Source organism: Sparus aurata, chromosome 18 (assembly GCF_900880675.1).
Source record: "Sparus aurata chromosome 18, fSpaAur1.1, whole genome shotgun sequence".
NCBI classification, from domain to species: domain Eukaryota; kingdom Metazoa; phylum Chordata; class Actinopteri; order Spariformes; family Sparidae; genus Sparus; species Sparus aurata.
The window spans coordinates 30,244,437-30,264,893 of NC_044204.1; the positions used below are offsets into that span (position 1 = coordinate 30,244,437).

General features: G+C 44.3%; 1 protein-coding gene across 1 annotated transcript; it reads right to left on the reverse strand.

Moving 5' to 3' along the window:
• Window positions 1–363: 363 nt before the first annotated feature.
• vimr2 (vimentin-related 2) lies at window positions 364–20,376 on the reverse strand. Its single transcript, XM_030395952.1, has 10 exons — window positions 20,146–20,376; window positions 18,340–18,484; window positions 18,051–18,218; window positions 17,751–17,870; window positions 14,932–15,027; window positions 12,294–12,425; window positions 9,450–9,581; window positions 4,447–4,557; window positions 4,196–4,320; window positions 364–1,297 (listed from the first exon to the last, which is right to left on the reverse strand). Exons 1-10 carry the CDS (start codon window positions 20,229–20,231, stop codon window positions 1,255–1,257), a joined length of 1,158 nt encoding a protein of 385 aa, XP_030251812.1. The 5' UTR covers window positions 20,232–20,376; the 3' UTR covers window positions 364–1,254.
• Window positions 20,377–20,457: the final 81 nt, after the last annotated feature.

A 20,457-nucleotide genomic window follows, 5' to 3' on the forward strand; every position in this document is an offset into this window, starting at 1 on the left:
CCATGTTTCACGTCAGGACAATTAAACAAGTCGCCGCGGCCACCCGTTCTCCAGACACTGAGCTCAATTATTACAGAGGCTAACTCCTCATCACCGCGAGTGCACCGAGTGTGGCTAATCTTATCTGATCCGTTATTAGCTGCATTTTTCATCTTTATGGCAGAGCCTAACAAGCCTTTGAGATCGTTAATAGCTGGGAATGTTCAAATCTCATGTTAAGCGTGAAGATGAATGAAAGAAGGATCACAGAACATAAATCACTCCGCATAGTTTTACAGTGCGGGGGGGGGGAGAAAGTCTTAAGCCGAAGGATTCACAAGCAGTTCTCATGAGACAGATTTTCACAAAAGACATCACACAGCGTGAGGCGATCTCTCAAGCAACTAGTTTTATTTAATTCAATCTGAAGAACATTCTCGTGCAGAAGCAGGAACCCAAAAATGATTTATCACACGCAGCTCCGAAGTCGCGTAGGAAATAAGGAAAAGATTACAGAAGAATGTATTACCGAATGCTTATTTCTGAAACGACATTGCTTTTCAAAAGGAGAAAAAAAAAAAAAATAATGGATCACCGAGGCCTTTTTTTCTTGTGGAGAGATCCAGGTGCTCGAGCTGCAGGAAACTTCATGAGCCATTTGAAAAGCAAACACCGCGCTGCATACTCGACGCTCAGTGTCGTACGCAGAGCCGACGCGAAGGCACGACTGTAAAAGCAAAAGGGAAGGTGAGATGCTTTTAGTTACCAAAGAGAGGGCTGTCAATATGTTTGCCGACAGCGAAGGGGGTCAAAGGTTAAGAGCTGGTAATCAGACGAGGTTTGAGTGACGGACGAGGTGCACAGCGTGCGTCGGTGGTTCGACAAAGCGCGAGCAAAACATTTATGAATCGTATCAGCGCGCCAGTGGAGATAAAACCCACTTAAGGAAATTTCCCCCGCCAGACACTGAATGGATACACACTCCCGTCCTCCCACCACTTTTAGACAGCTCCATCTTTCTTGGAGTCTCGGGGTCATCTGCCAGCGGCCTGTTATCAATGACCCGGCTTAGGCCTCCAGACGGCGTTCATCTGTCATGATAAGTTTACATCTGCTTGAATTGCTGCGTCGGTTACCTAAAGCTTCATCCCGGTGCAGATTTAAGTGTTTTTCTTGTTTCTCTTTTGTCTGTTTTCTAATCCATATGTGTGTGTGTGTGGGAGGGGGGCATCCAGACACACTTTCAGCCAGCCAGTCGGACTCTCCGGCCTCAGTTCACAGGCTGCACAGCCTCTCCTCCTCCTCCTCCACCAGACTCCTGAATCACACAAACACACAAACACACAAAGTGCAGGTGAACAACTGGAAGAACTTGCAGGTAGCACTGCGGATTTGTTGTAGCTGTTGCTGGAAAATAGTAATTTATTGAGGTTCAAAGATGATTCATGATCTTGAACTACACCAACCGGCCGCGTCACCACTGAGCTAGCTAACGTTACCGCTCAGCCGAGGAGGACGGGATGAATTAACTCCTTCTGTGCATTGATACAGCTGGCTGGTGTAGTTTGGCAGAAAGAAAATGAAACTGCTCACAAAAAGGACAGCAGGTTATCCTGAGTAACCGGGTCGTTTCTGGAGAGACACATTGCTCAAGCCGAGTGCCGTCTATTTCCATTATGTTTTTGTGAAATCTCCACAACTCTGACACTCTCATCAAAACAATGTACTTGGATAAACAGAACTACATGTAAGAAGAAGAAAATACAAGTTTCTGATTCTTTCATCTACAGTAGATCTCATTTACTCAATGAACTATCCAGGTTTGATTTAATAAAGTCTGGGGAAAATTGTCTCATTGTCACAATTTCTCAAGAATGGGTCGTTATACTAATATCTTCCAGTTCGTGTTCATTTAGCAGCTGATCTGGAGCTTTTCCATTATACAGCTTGAACAGGTGAGATTTTTTTGTCAAGTTTCCGGGACCAAGAAGGAACTTTGAAACTTTTAAGCCAACATCAACGAGAAGTTGTCAAAGTGTTTCGAGAAAAAAAAAGGTAAACATGATATTTGGCAGACTATGGAAAGCTTCGGAGCAGCTACTTTATTGACCTGTTGTTCATTGCAATCAATGTCTCTATCAAAAACACAAGTTGATATCATCATGAACATGTTTGTCATGATATATTAGTAAACTGCTGTTTCATAAGCTAATTCAAACCTGCAATTACTGATTTTTTTTGCTACAACGACGACACATCAGCACCACCTAGCAAACGGCTTCAGTCTCTAAGTTTTTGTGTTCTGAGGTGAATATCTGTGTCTGTCAGCTGTATGATGCTGGACAGCTGCTGTGCTCTTGGTCTATGATGATAGTTCACTGCTACCTGCCACATCTGGAAAAAGAGATTATAGCAGCTTTAAGATCTGACCTACAGTCCCGTCATCCCCTGCAAAATGTTCAGTTAACTAAAGAAGATCTTATCCTAGTTGAGCCACTTGTTGCTGTGTCGTGGAGGAGTGCGAACAGCCCACAACGAGCAGCAGAATGAAGTACAGTCTAATATGGTTCACATTAGCAGCGAGCATCTGCCTGGAGATGCTTTCACAGGCGATAAGCCACCCGGTAATGGCAGCCTGGGGTCATTAGGGTCTGTTGTGCAGACAGTTTGCCACGGCGCGCAGAGAATAAACAACCGCCATTTTCATTTCTTATTCATGGTTTTAATCACGGATGACAAAACATCCAGGAAATATAAAAAAAAAAAAAAGAGAGAGGAGGGGGAAAAGTTGGCGTTAAGCGTTCGCCTCAAATGTCTTTGTGAGAGTCTGTTGGGTAACGAGGGGGAGTTAAAACTGTGGCGAATTTGCAAATGTGTGCGAGGGGAGGGCTGACATTAACAGGCTGGCATGGACAAGAGCTGGCAGAGGCCCAGCACTCTTTGCCCATTCTAATGAGGCATTGTGAGGGTCTGAGCTCAGGTCTGCAGCGGGGCCCCCTGGGGGTCAGATGCAGCCGGAGAGGGGCGATGGAGGAACGGGGGAGGAAGTCCGTGGCAGCAGGATGAGATGGGCTGAAGAGCGCCGGTCCACGTAGCAGGATGGCAGATGGTTAAACAACCTCAGCGGACGGACGGGGTGACATGAAACGTCTTCAAGGTCACACACAGGAAGCTGCATCATCGCCAGGAGCTGTTTCCTGCGACCCCAGCCGGCCCGTCATGTCAAGAAATAACTTATCAATGACAATGCGGATGTCCAGGTGACATGCTTGGACGATACTGGAAATACTTCTTGTATTATTCACGCTGATGCATAAACAGAAACTTCTTGTTGTTGTTGAGGAAAAAATGGTGACAATGGACACGTCACGTTTCCACGTGTTTTCTTGCGTGCTTTGCTTTTGCTCATACATAATGTAAAGAATGTCAAAAGTAAACAGAGAATCGAGTTAATTCAAAATCAAGTGAAATCATCCCCGGGTCATTATGTGCGGTTCCTTCTCCTCGACAGGTTTGAATAATGCCTATCGAGCACCGCGGGGGGTCGTCTGTTTTCATTTGACCCCCCGCCGCAGGGATGGGAGTCTACGAGACGTGTCGGGGGAAGGCTGCACATTTTAATTGCAATCAGAAACTAAGGCGGTTGATTTTTTTTTTTTTTTTTTTTACGACTCGAACACCTTAAACAGGAGAAGACAAACTAATCAGTGGAACCGCCGGGCGCGGTGTTTTTGTTGGAACGAAAACACGTCCTCCAGCAGACGCGGCTGTCCATCCCTGTCCCGGGCCGCTGGTTCACTCGGACCACACTGTCCCAGCGTCTCCTCGTCTGTAAACGTTGGGGCTCCCATTTAAGAATAACAACCCGGAGCTTTGTTGAGGAGGGGAATGAGATTTGTGTGGGTGTGGGTGTCCAACTGTGATTGCTGTATTTATGGCAGCTCATCATTACAGAATGGGTCAGCGAGTACATTACGGTCCGTTACAGCACGTCAGGTCGTTAAGTTAAACTGTAATTAACGCTATAAAGTCAAGACTCCCCACATCCCTCATACAAATGTGTCATTTGTAGCTCTCAACGTTCACATTATTTGCCTGTTACTGAACTCTATGAGCTAACCAGGAACAAAAGGTTTAAGGCCATGTTCTTGTTTGCGTTTTTACCCACGTATCTGTTATTCACACAAACAGATTTGTTACGCCGGACCGTCCTCACCTGTAGGCGGTGATCTCCATGTCTCTGGCCATCTTCTCACTCAGCAGCTCCTTGTAGTCTTCAACCTGCTCCTGCATCTGCACTTGGAAGTCGGCGTCCTGGTGCCGCATTTCATCTATGGTACACTGGATAACACACACACACAAATACACAAATGTGCTGGGATTAGAGGGTGGGATTAAATGACAGAATTGGTCCAAACCACCGGTCCTTCACAGCCTGTGATTACACTAATCAGTTCACTCTCAGACCTCCAGCTCGGCGATCTCGTCCATGTACGCAGCCGTCTTCACGTCGACCTCGTCCTCCAGCTCCTCGTTACACTGCTCCAGCTCAGCGAGCTCCTTTTGTAGCTCTGAAATCTACAAGCAATGGTTATTCATTCAGTGTATAGTTACAAAATCATCTTGTTAGTAATAGTGTTTTGATGCAGGACCACATCTTTACGCTCCCTTCATGGTCGTTTTCGGTTCGAGGGCAGCGGCCCTGCAGTTGGCAGGCGTTCAGAAAACACTTGAGCACAGTAGATGATTGTCAACAGAGGACTTTGACCGAGGTGCTCTGGTTTTAACGAGAGCCCAGATTTCTGCCTAAACCTAAATCTTGGCTGACAACATTAAACTTCTTATGGTGTTAGCTAAGAGTGAGTAAACAGGCGCCTGCTTTTACACATCCAGCAGTCACAGAGCGACATTAGCATCTGAGCTGCTGGTTCTGGTCACCTGACAACTAAATCTCATCTCAGAAATATAAATCTGTCTGGGTTTTTATCTGCTCCTCACCAGGCAGTCGTTTACCGTATCTGTCTGCGCTTTGATGCTCGGCAGGTCGTCAGTTTATTGGAGCTTTTAGCTAAGATAGCGGCGTGGATATGTTGGTAATGCCACATTTCTGGTCCAGACAGAAAAACTGAGATTTGGTTCAGGAACATTTATTTCTTTTTTTTTTTTTATCATTTAACTTTTTATTGGCAGCCATAGTGGACAGCAGACAGCAAAACCTATACTTTTATGCCTGTTTCTATTCTCTGAAGGAAGAAGCGTGTACATAGTAACCCAAAAGACCAATGAGATCAAATGAATTTCCATAGGTTCATCTTCAACATATACATTAGTGAAAATCAAACTCAAAGTTGCACTCTGACTCATTGAGTCATTAACAAATCGATTCCATCATTTTGAAAGTAAAACTGTATCTTTCCGCATTAGTCACAATTCACAGACATTATTATTGGTACTGAACTATGGACACCGAACTAAGAATGTGAAAATGAAATAAAAAACAAATAAATAACATAGGAACATTTATCTTTAAATGTACTTTGTGTTTTGTGGAGATCCTCAGAACATCCAATAACATGTAAATTGTCATGTTGATATCGTCTTTATGTCGATAAACCAAAAAATGTAAAATACATCTACGGAGCTTGCAGAGAGGTGCAAAATAAAGAAAATCTATTTTCCTTAAAAACATTATTATGATTATGAATGAATGAATTTAAAAATGTTGTTATGTTTATCTGTGTGTGAGAATTCAGACTGTTGCTTCCAGCTGACAGGTGACGTGCAGCAAAGGGAGGACGTGGCCTCTGCACATTGGTCGAGTACTCAATGAATTGAGCTACTGGGGCGACGAAAACCAAGTTATTTTAACCCAAAACGATGATGTCTGTCTCTTTTCCATCAATCTGAAATATCCCACAATTCTCAGGAAGGAAAAAGGAAACAAAATGAATCTGCCGACACTAAAGCGATCTGTTGTACACGTTCTGGCCCTCGAACGCAGACACGACCACACCTTATTTTTTGCTTATTAGAAAATGTTGGCATGTTAACCAAGAATGTGTAGGCTAAACATTACACTGGCTGATAATTTCATTGTGAGCATGCTAAGGTTTAACAAAAGACTTAAGCATGGCTAGAGTGCCGCCCCGTTGCAGGAAACAGTGATGAGTGCAGGATTTATAGACAGTACAACCAAAACAATGAGCTAAAAGAGAGAGAGGGGCTCATTCTCTCTGGATTTCACATCACGCACAATGTAGAAATTTGGCTCTAACGAACTGAAACTCAAAGACATCAATCGACCGGACCTGCACAGATAATAAAACAGGTTGGTTTACTTCCACCACGATCCTCCCCCGCGTCTGATGGTGGTGTCCTGCCACGAGTAATTACACCAATCACACAAGTTCAACAATTAGCTGTCACAGCCAGATGGGGATCCGGGCGGCCGCGCTCGTCTTTCGGTGAGATCATGTGAGCGGAGGAAGACCTTGGTTACAACTCACAGGCTGACGACGACTCGCTTACTCACACTCTCCTCCGTTCTCCCTGGCATGATAAGTGAGGCCTGGCGCACAACCACCATCAGAGCCGACTCTTTTATATACTTTTCTCTGCGTCAGGGCTGATTTCACCGCAATCTGTTTGTTTGGCCATGTTGTGTCTCAGTGAGAAACCAGACCCGAGGCGTCCATCAGGAGGCGAGATAGGAAACAGAGCAGATCAGGCCGAGCTGTCCATCCGTCAGGCTGCACCGAGCAGACCTGGGGAGTGTGTGCTGCATATTAGAGAGGAGGAGATGATGTCGGGAGACGTCTGCGGTGTGGTTCACAGAGGCCCGCTGTTTATTTAAAGAGCTGGAGGTAGAGCGGCAGTAATGAGAACCAAACCACCGTGTTTGTTACAGATGTGGTCGGGTGTTCGGCTGTGGCCCCGACCGCGGATGGATGTGAACCAAGAGGAAGGTGGTTTCTTGCTTCCTGGAGTCACCTGGTGATTTCACCTGAGTCATTGTTTCCTGGTGCACTCGTTCAAAAACCTCCTTTTTCGCCTTCTCTGGCATTTTTCCACCGTCTGAGACGAGAAACATCCGACGGAGGTTTAATTCCTCCCTTCCATTTCTAGACGCAGTCTCTGGTCAGTGTGTGTGTGTGTGTGTGTGAAGTTTTAAGACGTTTATGACACTGCAGGCGCTCTGAAAGACTGTACTTAATAACCGAGGACACGGAGGGCAATAAATCCTGTCTGAGCTGAAGCCGAGCCCTTCACATCTCCTGCTGAAAGTGTCCGCAGAGTAAACACTCTGGTCAGCAGGATCTCCCACACTGTTGCTCTGCTGTCACTCAGCCGCTCCACACTCCCCTCGCCCGCTGTGGGAAACCATTCATTTTCACCATTACGCCTGATTTAGGAGCTGATGGGGGACGCAGAGCCAGTTGTGGGTTGTACGGCTTCTCTTTTTCTTTGTCAGTAAAGAGGTGGGAAATGTGTTATTATGGGAAGATTTGAATCAGTAGGTAGCAGCAGAAGGATTTAAATGGCCCCTAAACATGAGACTCACAGGATGGGGGTCACCTCCAAAATATACACATGTTCTTGGAAAGTAGACGCGCAGACAGTTTGGGTTTGATTTGAAGGTGTTTATGAATATCAGTTTCTGGCGTTTATACTTCCAGCAGATGTGGAGGAAGAGCGGTGCACGTAGCATCGAGAAATTACATCTAAATAATTCAGCCGCGACATTTTCTTTCCAGAAACAATGTTGATTAATACTCTGGATAATCCTCAGAACATGCAGGCGAGTTTGACTATTTCTTGAAGCAGTAGTTCAGAGTTCATTAGCTTCGTGCCGAGGGCTCGATGAGAAGATCAATACCACTCTTATGTCTGTACGGTAAATATGAAGCTACTGTAACAGCAGTCTGCTAACTTAGCTTAGCATAAAGGCTGCAAACAGGGAAAAAATAGTCTGGGATCCTCCTCATCCTGCATCCAGCCAAGAAATAGTCAAGCACAAAACCACACGACTGACTTTTACACTTTGGTTTTGTATGGATTAAAAAAAAAAACAGTCAGAGTCGAGGGCGCTGAAGGGTCAGTCTGTATAATGACGTCACTGTAAATGTTGCTCCACACTAATGATTTCTGTTTCAATTTGAATGATCAGAATAACCTAAATAGTAATTAACAATTTTGCACTGCAGCAGAGGGCAAACTTGAACATCAGAATCAACTACAGCCCACAAAAGCAAGGATATAAACGGGGAGAGAAAATCCCCAGACTCCCTTAAAAAATAATGAGATTTGTGAGTCGTTGAGGAAGGAGAGGATTTACAAACTTTGTGAAACGCTGTCTGTAACAAATTCTTAATCATTTGGACCTTGTTGTAAATTCGGCACATAAAAACAGTGTGTCTGTTTGTGAAATATCACAACCGGGCACACGAGATGCACATCGAGACGCCTGATGTCTCAGTGCTGCAGCCCCAGAAGCACCTCTAGTCTCCGCTCCATGCTTTACACAGAGCCAGGATAATCTTTTCACCATGATGCTGCAGACCTAAAAATGTCTTACTAGAAAAAGTAGAATGGAGGAATAATCAGAATTGAAGTTCCTACTTATACTCTTGGGGCAAATCCATCCACGTTGATTTAGTGCAGGAGCAGTTGTCGGACGTCATAAAACAACGGCAGTGATGGTGAAGGGGTAGCTTTGATTTGTATTAGGCCAGTGAATGTGGAATATTTAGATACATTTCCAAGTATTTATATGCAGTAAAAGAATCTGTATGATGGTGTAGTGGTAGTTTTTATATATGGAAGAAGGCTGCGCTGCTGAGGGTTTATTTATGTGAACCCATCAGATTGTCATGGTCAGCTAGTTTTAGCGTTGTACACCTGGAATGCTGAGATACTGGAATTTAAAAAGCCAATTCCAGTATTTGTGCTAAGCTAGCTTCATATTTAGGATGTAAACATTGGACTGGTATGAATCTTTTAATCCAACTCTCAGCGAGGAGGCTGATAAGAGACGAACAATTGATGATGAAATATTCCTTTCAGTCTGAAAGGAGCCTCTGTACATGTCTGTACCTATACAGCACTGTATTTTTATTTATTGTATTGTATTTGTAACCGTATTCTATTTCTATTCTTCCTTTTGATTTGCTTTTTGTCTCTAGCTTTGAAAAGCCTCCTGTGGGCAGGTGTTGTAAATGAACATCTTGATGTAAACACTGAGCGCGGTGCATCTGGGGCTTGTACAATGTTAATGTCAAATAAATAAACTAAACTAATTAAAACTAAATGTTCACAGGTTCATTTGGAGGCGTCTGCACGGCTGTTTCTATCTTACTTGTGCACGCAGCTACTTCTTCTTTCGTCTCTTTTTTTTTGGGGGGGGGGTTGTAATTTGGGTGAACTGACCCTTTAAAAAAAACTGATGAAAAAAAAAAAGAGCGTCCACTCACCAGCGCCTTCATCTCACGGGGGTCCTTAATCTCTGACAGGTCTTTGACTGTTGACCCTGCAGCTCCGCCCACTTCCAGTTGTTTTCCATCACCGCTGCGGACCTCAGCAGACGACGCTGCACCCAGATCGTACTGCAGAGACAGAAGATGAAACAGAAGATGAGGAATAAGGGAAGAAGAAACCATCTGACCTTTAGGTTTGAAATGCACAAAACCACGGAGGATAGTGCTTTTCCTTGGGGCAGTTAAGTGCACTCTGACGGGGGAGCAAAGAGCAATCAGAGCCTCTTTTACCGGCTGATGGTTAAACCTCTCCTCCTTGTGTACACCACATTCCTGATTAGATGGAACAAACGCGGCCGAAAAAACGAGCAACATGAGGGTGCACAGGTGTGTGGGAGTCAGCCAGCAATCACCATTACTGTTCAAACCCAATAGCAATCATTTCAACATCGAGACAATTGCGTCTGGTAATCGAGGCCAGGCACAGACAGGACGGTGTCCAGCTGGCGAGAGACGAGACCGAGTGGGAGGGAGAGGGAGTGAATAGACGACAGGATTCAGGGGGAACGAGAGACACACACCTACGCAACTAGACAGACACGCAAATATATAAATACGGCAGATAGCCGTCAGCCCTGCCTCCAAATAAAGGACACACACACACACACACACACACACACACACACACACACACACACACACACACACACACACACACACACCAGCGTCCACTCCAATGCCGCAGAGGAGCCTGGGAAGGCGGCCAGCAGTCTGATTACAGCCCTGACCTCTGAACCGGGCAGACATCCTCGCCCCAGAGGGGGTCAGCCCCACCGGAGCTATAGTCTGACCCCAGTGCAGCACCTCTTCACTTGGCCTACACACACACACACACACACACACATATGCATAGGTAGACAAAGGCATTCTGTTCGGGTCCAGAACTGCACCTCTGATTCTCAAGTTCTTCCCTGGTGTTGTGTTAAGAGGGAAAGAAAACAAGTGGGAGTATCGTCGTGCGATTTGTGAAAGCTGAGATTTACGTCTGGAGCTGACCGCTTCAGAGGGAGCGAGGAGGTGAAGTGGTGAAAAAAGGAGGGTTCAAGTGGTCAGTAGGAGGATGAGGATGGCAGCTGGTCGGAGGTTCTGGAGTTGTAGAAAGTCGTGCTCAGTTAAGAAGAATTCAAGAATTATTATTAGGAACAAAATGCACTTGAAGCATCAAATGTAAAAGTTGTGGTTCTGCAGGAATACAGTCCCTGTAACTGACGTGTTATCATGTTTGATGTGACTACTTTGTTCTGCTCCTGTAACAACCTCATTAGCTCCAGATGTAAATCTCAACTCTCACATATCACACAACGATACTCCCACTTGTTTTCTTTCCTCTCTTAAAACATCACCAGGGAAGAACCTGAGAATCAAGTTCATAACACCGTTGCATCTATACATATATATATATATATATATAAGTGGTATTTTACAGTTGTAGCGAGTCGAGGTGGAGCTATAGAGTTTCTTCAAATACAGTTTAGGAGCAGTTCAGTCCGGTGGGTTCCTAACCTCGGGGTCGGGTCCTCTTCAGAGGGTCACGAGATAAATGTGAGAGGTTGTGAGATGATTAATGGGAGAAGAAGGAAGAAAAAAGTCCTGGTACATGAGTTTATATTCACTGTCTTGGGCTTCTGTTCTTAATAAATATTGGGTGATGTATCCATGTGAAGAGTTAAGAGTGTTTTAGTTTCTTTGGTGCAACTAAAGACTCATTAAAAGCGTTTCCATTCACCGGTTTTTAAATGCATTGTCAATTTTCACATAAAAAAAACCTGAGTGGTCGTGACCAAGACCAGAGTCAAGACTCAGACCAGACCAGGACTCTAAAAAGGATCCACGTTCACATGAAAACAAACACAGAACACGCATGAAAATTCCTCTTCATTCACCTTTTTTCTTGCCCTTTTCAATGTTTTATCATCGACGTCACACAGTACAATGTTTCTGTACAGGCATCAGGGTTTCAGTGTGACTCTTGTCTTTCAGTACAAACCATCATGTCACAGTCTTTACTGCATCGAGCGATCATTCAGTGCAGCGTTATCCCTGCAGTCGGGGTCTTGAGATAAATTCCAGAGAACCTCTTTTTCCCAGACTGAGATAAGTACAAATTCAGTCGATTCCGAGAAGAGACCATCTCTTATCTGGAGTACAACAAACCTACTTTGCTCAGGTGGAAAAACTGATGCAAAGGAAACAGACTTAGCGAATTAACATGTGAAGCATTTGACTTCAGCGCCAACTAAAGGGAAGCGAGTCAGATGTAAGTGGGCTGATGAAACTGCGATGATCTTCAAATTAACATCTTCTAACATCATCTTAACATCGTCTCCTTGCACTCTCTTCTTCTGCAGTGTTTGACAGCACCTGGCTGGAGGATTACTGCCATCAGGTGATCATCTCATCCTCATATTTTGCTTTTTCTTTTGCTTATTTTCAGGAGATTCTGCGAAAATCTGTGCTTCATTATGACAGAACCCAAACTACCGACGTCTGAAACGTGTAAATTGTTCAAACAAGACACTGCTTTAATCTTTAAATTGTATTTTATAAGCTTATCATGCGTTCAAGTAAATGTCCTGGTGTGTGTGAGGTTTGTTTGAGGTCGTTCATGTGCAGAAATAGGAGCGTGAGTCTAAAGATGAACACAAGAATGCTTCAGTAAAACCTTTGGCACAAGGAGGCGACATGACATGTTGATGTGTTTTATGTTACACAGTGTGTGTGTGTGTGTGTGTGTGTGTGTGTGTGTGTGTGTGTGTGTGTGTGTGTGTGTGTGTGCGGTACCTGGAGGCCCTCGGCCAGCTGGCAGTAGTACTCCTTTACATCCAAGGCCGGAGTGATGTCGGGGCTGCCAAATCTAATGGCTGCCACCGCCCCTGTAGCCCCTTCAGCTGGATCCAGCAGAGTCTCCACCTCCTGTGAAGTGGCATGAAATTCAAATACTCATGTCCATATATACCTCCAATGTGTACTAAACCACAGTGCTGACTAAATAACCCTCTGTGAATTAAAACACACATTTTGATGCATCCACACAAGCATCAAAGACCTCAGTGTTTTGTCTCCAGCCTCCGACACGCAGCCCTCCTTTAGTAAAAAAAAAAAAAGCCCAGATCCATTACAGAGAAAATGAACTGTTACAGAGCCGCAGTGGCAGTCGAACGTTTTTCTCCCGTTCCCCTCCACCTAAATAACGACATGGCCGCCGATTTGTCAGGGGAATATGGGGTATCTGGAAGTGCTGATAATAACAACAGTTAATAAAACAAAGGGAACTTCTGTTTTCATTTGGTATTCAGCCGCATTTCCCGGACTGTGAGTTATCGAGCGTGTCCCTGAGGGAGTGTGTTAAACGCCGGGCAGCCCGGCTTTGCAGAGAAAAACACAGTGTGATGGAGTTGCTCCTGCTTTCAGCTGCCTCCCTCTCCTCCCTGCCTACAGCCCCTCCATCTGATACTGGGCCGCGTCTGTCATCTCCTGGCGAGGTGGAGAATATTGTGGAAGGTGGAGGGAGCTGGGTGGATGTGATACGTGAAACATCTGCCTGTGTTAGAGCAATAGTTTGACGTTTTCTTTCGAGATTTGCTTATTTGCTTTCTTGCCAAGAGTTGCATAAGAAGATTGATATCTTTCTGTTGATTATAAAGGTGTTCAGAGAGGAAATGAGGAGAATTTTCACCTGGTGTCAATCATTTAAATTTGACGGCGAAACCATGTTTATTCATCCAAACAGCCAGTGTGCTGACAGGATTCATACATCTGTTTTACAAACTAACATTTCTGTTACTTACCTGTCAACAGTTCGTTATCTTTGCCTTGTTAAGTTGTTCACCTCACATTTCTACAGTTAGCTTTGTAGCTACATATTGTTAATAGTATTTAACGCTAATTTTTGTACAATATATAGTGTTTTTAATCACCTCAGTGTCTTGGATTAACATTAGAGACGTTAACTAGTTAGCCTTATTCTCAGAGCTTAGCCAACGTCAGGTTGTTATGGCTCATTTTACGCTAAATGCTTTGAAGGGCTGCCAAAACTTAAAGCAACTGACGTACACTGTCTTGAAAAAGTCAGCAGTAAAGCTCCGAATTCACTGCTCATAAACTTGACAGTGATTTTCTTCACAGTAGTCGTTAGCTCAGCTAGCTGCTAGTCTCGCTAGTGAGGTGTAATCATAGTGATCAAAAACAGTGAAAACACTGTTAACAAAAACAAATGGTTGATAGCCTACTGCTAACAATATGCACCAAGCTAGCTCTGAAAAGAGGATAAACTAACATTAAGTTGAGTTATTTTTCTTTTCACATTTAGCTTTATAGGCTACAAAATGTTAATAGTATTTACCGTCCATTTCTGTACAATAAACACTTTACAGTTGTTAATCACCTCAGTGTCTTAGATAACCATTAGCGATGTTAGCTAGTCTCATTGTGTAGCATTAATGTTAGCCCAGTTTCAGAGCTTAGCAAACATTCGGTTGCTATGGCTAGTTATTTACACTTTTTCTTCTAGTCTGTGTGTGTTTAAGACATTTTTTGCTCAGGTTGAAAGATTTTTTTAATTTCGCACAGATGCATCCTCACGTCAGTTAGCATCTTTGCATTGATTTGCCTTTGTATACAGTTGTGCCATACCTCAAATTTGCAGCTAATTAATGGCTAATTAGCTTAGCACAAAAACCTGAAACCGGGAAACAGCTAGCCTGGCTCTGTGCAAAGAAAACAAAATCTACCAACTAGCACTTCTTAAGTTTACTGTTTAACATGTTATATCCAAATTGTTTAATGCAGAGAAAACTACACCAATGTCTGAAAAACAACAAGTTGTGGTTATATGTCAGGTTATGTGCTGGACTGTTTCTTGACCTAATCCAGCACATAACCCCCCGTTAAACTGCTAATTTTCATCCAGATTAAACAAACAAGATAAACATTTATTTGCGAGACTTAAAGATGCTTGCATGCAGATTTTCTTGCCCGTTGACTTTTTGTAGTCTTGGTGCTGATCTCAGCTGAATGGCTGCTGGTTGCAGAGTCATATATTCGGCAGACAGACCTGAGATGGTGTTTATCCTCAAACTCTCAGGGGAAATATGCTTACTTGCTTCTTGCCTAACTACTTCTTTAACTCTTCTTTAACAGATTGGAATAAAGACTAAAATGAGTAAGAATTTAACGATGGCCTTAATTTCGACTTGTTGATTACACGTTTTGTGTGTCTGATCCTCTCCTGATATGTTTCTGTCGACTGGGCTGTTCTGGCCTCGTCAGCAAGGTGAGCCGGGTCATCACAGCTGTGTTTGTCACCACGGGTCTGGGCGTTTCTCCAACACGCCTGTCCGACCTAAGTGCTCCATTTTGAGTCATTTTCATGGCCATAAAACCCTCCCTGCTTCATCACACCGCAGCCACACATCCTCACCGTCTTGTGCTGGGCCTCCATGTTGGCCAGCTGCTCCTCGTAGATAGCCACTTGCTCCCTCAGCGCCAAACATCCTGCTGTCACGGCGTCCACTTCCTGCAGAGAAAATCACGTTAACAAAGAAACAACAAGGCTGGAAGTACAGAAGTTTAATTTCTGGAGGAGTCTGAGAGGAACACTGCAGTCTGGGAAGTTAATCACACCACAGGTTGGAGGAAAGTAGAAAAAGTGCTTCCTTTTGTTTCCACCCCGAACAACCATTTAAAGAACCATCAGCACATCCACCTGTTTCACTGAACAGCAAGTCGACACCGCAATGCAGAGGAAAAGAAGGGGAGGAGGAGGAGGAGGAAGAGGAGGAGGAGGAAGATCAGAAGGAGGCTAACTAGACACAAAAGCCTCGTCCACCAATCCATTCACCAGCGGGGGCTCCGAGCTCATCTACTCTTTTTAAAGAGCAAGATTAATTTGTGTGGGATGCAATTACTGTGGGTGCCTGCGTTTACATCGGGACACATGCTGAGAGGGTTTGGTGGGGAAGTTCTGGAGCCTCGCTGGGAGGGCGGCGGGGTCCATGATGGACAGCAGCGAGCAGAGGAAGTCTGGTCCCTGTTGCTGCTGCTGCTGCCTGCGTTCAGATATCAGACAGCAGCTGGAGGGAAACTTGTTTATCACATTCTGTGAAACTTTAAATTACTTAGGAGGAACTTTCTGTTTTTGTTGCTTCAAGTGAGCCCCGTGGAAAAAAAGCCCCCACCACCACCACCGACACCTATCATGAATATCTTGATCTGGCTGGCTTGTCTGTTTGTCTCTCATTCAAGTTGGTCGTTGGTCGGTTGCTTGGTCATTTGTTTGTGGTTGCTCGGTTGGTTGGTTAGTTAGTTGATTGGTCTGTCTGTCATTTGTTCGATCATTTGGTCGGTCAGTTGGTGAGGCCTGTCGTTTTGGTCTGTGTATCATTCGGTCTGTCGTTTGGTTAATTGGTTGGTTGGTTGTTTGGTTGGTCGGTCAGTTGGTGAGGCCTGTCGTTTTGGTCTGTGTATCGTTTGGTTGATTGGTTGGTTGGTTGTTTGGTTGGTTGGATTGCTTAGTTAGTCATTTCATTGGTCGTTTGGTTAGCTGGTTTGTTTGGCAGCAGGATTATAAAAAAAATTACTGAATGAGTTTCCAGGAAAACTTGGATGGAGGTTCGGTCTCGCTGAGAATAGACCTAATTAACTTTTGGTGTGCTACGTAAAAAGGGACAGATCCAAGAATTTTCTCTCACATTCTTAAACATTGGAGATACATGAATATCCTGATTGGTTTTTAGATGTATGTGAAATCACCTCTTTCCAACAAATGTAGAAGAGCGAGGAGATGAACAGAAAAATAGAAATCTGTCACGTAAAATAACCAAAACGGTTCTAACTTCAGCAGAAGATTGTGTTTTTGTGAAGGACTCGGTCAGACACAGTACGATCCTGACGTGACACGTGTCCTTTATGTTTCTTTGCACTTATTACTTCTTAAACAGCGTTTGGCCTCCACATTCATCCGGCATCTTGTGTTTGTATGTTACGTGAATATTGTTGAACTTGTTTCACTTGTGCGACTGCGTTTTACCGCTGCCCACGATGTCTGGTGATTCGAGACATTACTGAAACAAAACGTCCCGTGTAAAAATAACTGTGAGACAATGAAGAGGGGGGAATTGTGGGCCGTGAAAATGGAGCAGAATTGTCAGGGGAGAGGCAACACAATAGCCAGTAGTATTACTTTAAAACAAAATGAAACGCGTCTTGCTTCATCACTGTCAGTCGACCATTATGTTGAGAGAGCTGCAGCTCGTTGTGGGTTGAGCTGTGTAGTATTCGCTCCTCTCCTCCGCATCCCTGCTCTTCTTCTACCTCCCTGCCGATTTCCCACCAAAGTCTTGTCGCCCTGCAGCTGCTTCCAATTCAGAACCAGAGAACGAAGCCAGCAGGAACATTACAGCACCGTATTACAGCCTGCGTTACATCTGTAAGGGAGAAATTAAAGCCTCCCTCGCATCTGGCCCGGCTGGGAGGAGATGGGGCTCTGGCATGTGTGAGGGAGAAGGGGGGGCGGCGGCGGAGGAAAAGTTGGTGGCTCGGGTTGCAGTCGGCCACCAGCCCAGATTGTGTGACTGCTGGTGATCAACACCCGTCGGGCAGAGGAGCAGCTGTGGAGGGTTTCAGCTGATTCACCAGGAGGGAGGAGAGGAGGAGAGGAGGAGGGGCAGGGAGACGCTTGACAACACTGCCATCTAGTGCTGGAGGAACATTATCACAACGAAGGTCTGATGATGTATGAAAGAGTACAAGAGCAGTCACAAATGAGCCAAATCTAACATTAATTAACTGTTTTCTATCATTATTATCATCATTATACTGACCTAATCGTCTCAGCTTCAAATGTGCAAAAGAAAGTCTGCATTTACCTTCTGAGAATTTGGATTTGAAATGGGTATTTTACAATCTAATGGAAGGTGTCAACCGTTGCATTATGGGAAATGTAGGATTGTGTGTTTTTTGATGGTATTTCAGCGTCTTTTGCGTCAATTTTGGCTTTTAGTTTCCCATCAAGCTCACTGAAGTGCAGTGAGACATTCCTGGAGTTTTTCTTTCACCAAAATATGAGCACTCCTAACTTGACTCTTAAAAAAGTTAAAGTCACACTATGCAGGAATTGCCAGTTGTTTTTTTTTAAACATGCCGGATGTCGTAAGCCATCCTGCAGGAGGATGGTAGATTTTGGAGTCTCATTTTCAGTCTCCACTTACTCACAGGTGTTGCTGTGCTGACAAACATTACCTCTGCAACATCGTGCCGCTCCTGCTGTAAGAAGATCCTCTGCTGCGCCGCCACCTCGTACTCTCGCATCAGACGCTCGAGCTCCTTCTGCAGCTCCTCGGTGTCGCACAGAATCTCATCCTGCAGAGGGAGACGCAGTGAAGACAGTGATGGATGATGACAAGGTTACAGATCAGGCATGCTGTCACTGTACAAACTGAAGGGAAATTGATGTGATGGCATGAGACGTGCGGTGGAGCATCCATGAGAAAGCTCAGGAATGTGGCACACAGAGAGAAGCATGCAGCAGACACACCCTACCCTCTCCCTGCGCAGTCTTTCCACCACCGCATCCAGGCTGTAGTCAGGCACCACCACGGCGGAGGTGATGCCGGAGGAGGAGGTGGAGGCCTGACGACTCTTCAGCTTCTCCTCCAGTTCAGCAATCTGCCATTCCAGAGACTCGTTCTGCTCCTCGAAACAATGAGCCTAAAGGGCATAAAGTCAGAACAGGTCTGTGCTGTGTGTGCATACGGATCCACTGCTTCACAGCAGAGGGAACATGAAGGGCTGATGTGTCACTGGGAGCAGAAACAGTGTTTGTCCTCACCAGTTCAATCAGCCGGACCAGGCGGTCGTTGAGGGCAGCGATGACGGTGCGGTCCTGGACAAACCGGGTCAGACCCTCCTTGTTGAGCTCCTTGGCAGCGACAAAGTCCAACTTGTCACAGTCGCACTTGTCAACAGCCGCACCCCTGAGAGGACACACAGAACCAGAGACCGGACTGAACTCAGAACGATCCGACAGAAGATCATCGGACTGACTTGAGCTGAAAGTTGTTGACTGAAAGAAATAACTTACCTAAAACAGACACTTTGATTATTGTAACTACCTGTACAAGTTTTCACTTAACTCCATCAAGCAAGTTTAACGCAAATGCAAATTAAATAATGTTTTATTTATTAGTGGAGACAAAATAACTAATTTGAAATGTCATGCTTTTATGTCTAACACTTAAAAAACACTTTTATATGTAATAATTGAATAAAAACACAAGGTTTATGTATAAACCTACAATCATTTAATTTAACTAGATCAGGATATTTGATTTATCCACATTCAATTCAACATGATTGACAACATGACACTTTGATATTGAACTTTTATGATAAAATAAGAAGGAAAATGTGTATGTAATAAAATACTTGGTCATCACTGTTATATGCAGATCATTTGTTGCGTGTACGGTAAAGAAAAGAAACACAAACAAGTTCTGCTACACAGAACAGCAGCTTCCTCTGAATGCGTCAGCGTGTATTTTAGCCCGACCCGTCCCAGTACATGAACCCGATATGATGTCATTTCTTCCATGAACACATTTCTCGTCACCGTTCAGAACAATCCAAAAGAATCACAACACCCGCATTCATGAACTTGAATCACAAACATTTGTCTCCGAGCCGTTAAGATCGAACTATTTTGATCATCAGTAAATTGGGTCGGGTCAGAGTTCTCCAACTCAAGCTTCTTTAATGAGACTCTTTACTGGTTTCTTTACTCTTCAGCGTGGTTACAGCTTTACATTACTTATTTTACTAATGAGCTTATATAACGACTCCTGTAACCTCTGATGTAAGTCGTATAAACTGAACAATGAGCTCTTTTCAACCACCTGAGAGTTTTTGCACACATACAGTACAGAAACATTTCACATCCCACTGATTACAGCCTGGAGCAAGCTACCTTTGCTCAAACTCATCAGAATCAGTTTGAACAGCCGACCACAAATCCAAATAACCAACAACCCCGCAATGTGTAAGATGAGTGAAAATGTCTGAATCTTGAAATCAGAATAAATCTGTCACAAGTCCAGAGGCTGAAGAACTGGGTCCTGGACCAGTAACAGTAAACTGAGTATCTTTGGGTCATGAGCCGAACAAGACATTTGAGGACGTCGTGTTGGGCTTTAGAAAACACCGATTGACATGTTTTTGACCAAACATCCAAGTAAGATTAATCAAGAAAATAACTGACGGATTAATTGACAAGGAAGATAATCATTAGCTCGTTTAAGAGTCCTTGATTTGATTTAAAGAGCACTGATACGCCCTTTTCCTTTGTAGTTTGTCTCATTTGTTTTGTTGGTTAAAACAGTTTTTGAGCTCCTTTCAAATAATTAACTTTGCTTTAACAAAAACATCTGGTTGTGTGTTGTTGGGTTGTTATACAGACCTATATTTCTCATCACAATTGAGGAAAACCCTAAAGAATCACCACATACATGAACTTCACCCTAAAACATTCACTTTTGATTTAAAACTGTATATATTTTTAAGCTTAACACCACATCAGCCTGTTACTTATATCCTAATATCTCAAAAAATGGTTAAGTGCGGCCTACAGACTCACACTGACCTGACGGAGGCACTCAACCCTCCATTTCGACTCCAGCTTTCCTCCTCGAACAGCTTGCGGTAAGAAGACACTCTGAGCACGGCCATGGCTGAGGCTGGATCCGATACTGGGAGACAACACAACAGCCCAAAAGGTGGCTGCGAGTCCAAACTGGGGGTTTTATTCTTCACGGGGAACGAGAATGTGGCAGCGAGGTGAGGGATCTCTCGTCGGTCACGGAGTCGGCTAAGTATAGCGTGAACATCAGCCAGTAATGATTTCACATGAACGTGGAGAGCGAGCCCCAAAACCCAGAGAGGAAGTGTTGTTTTG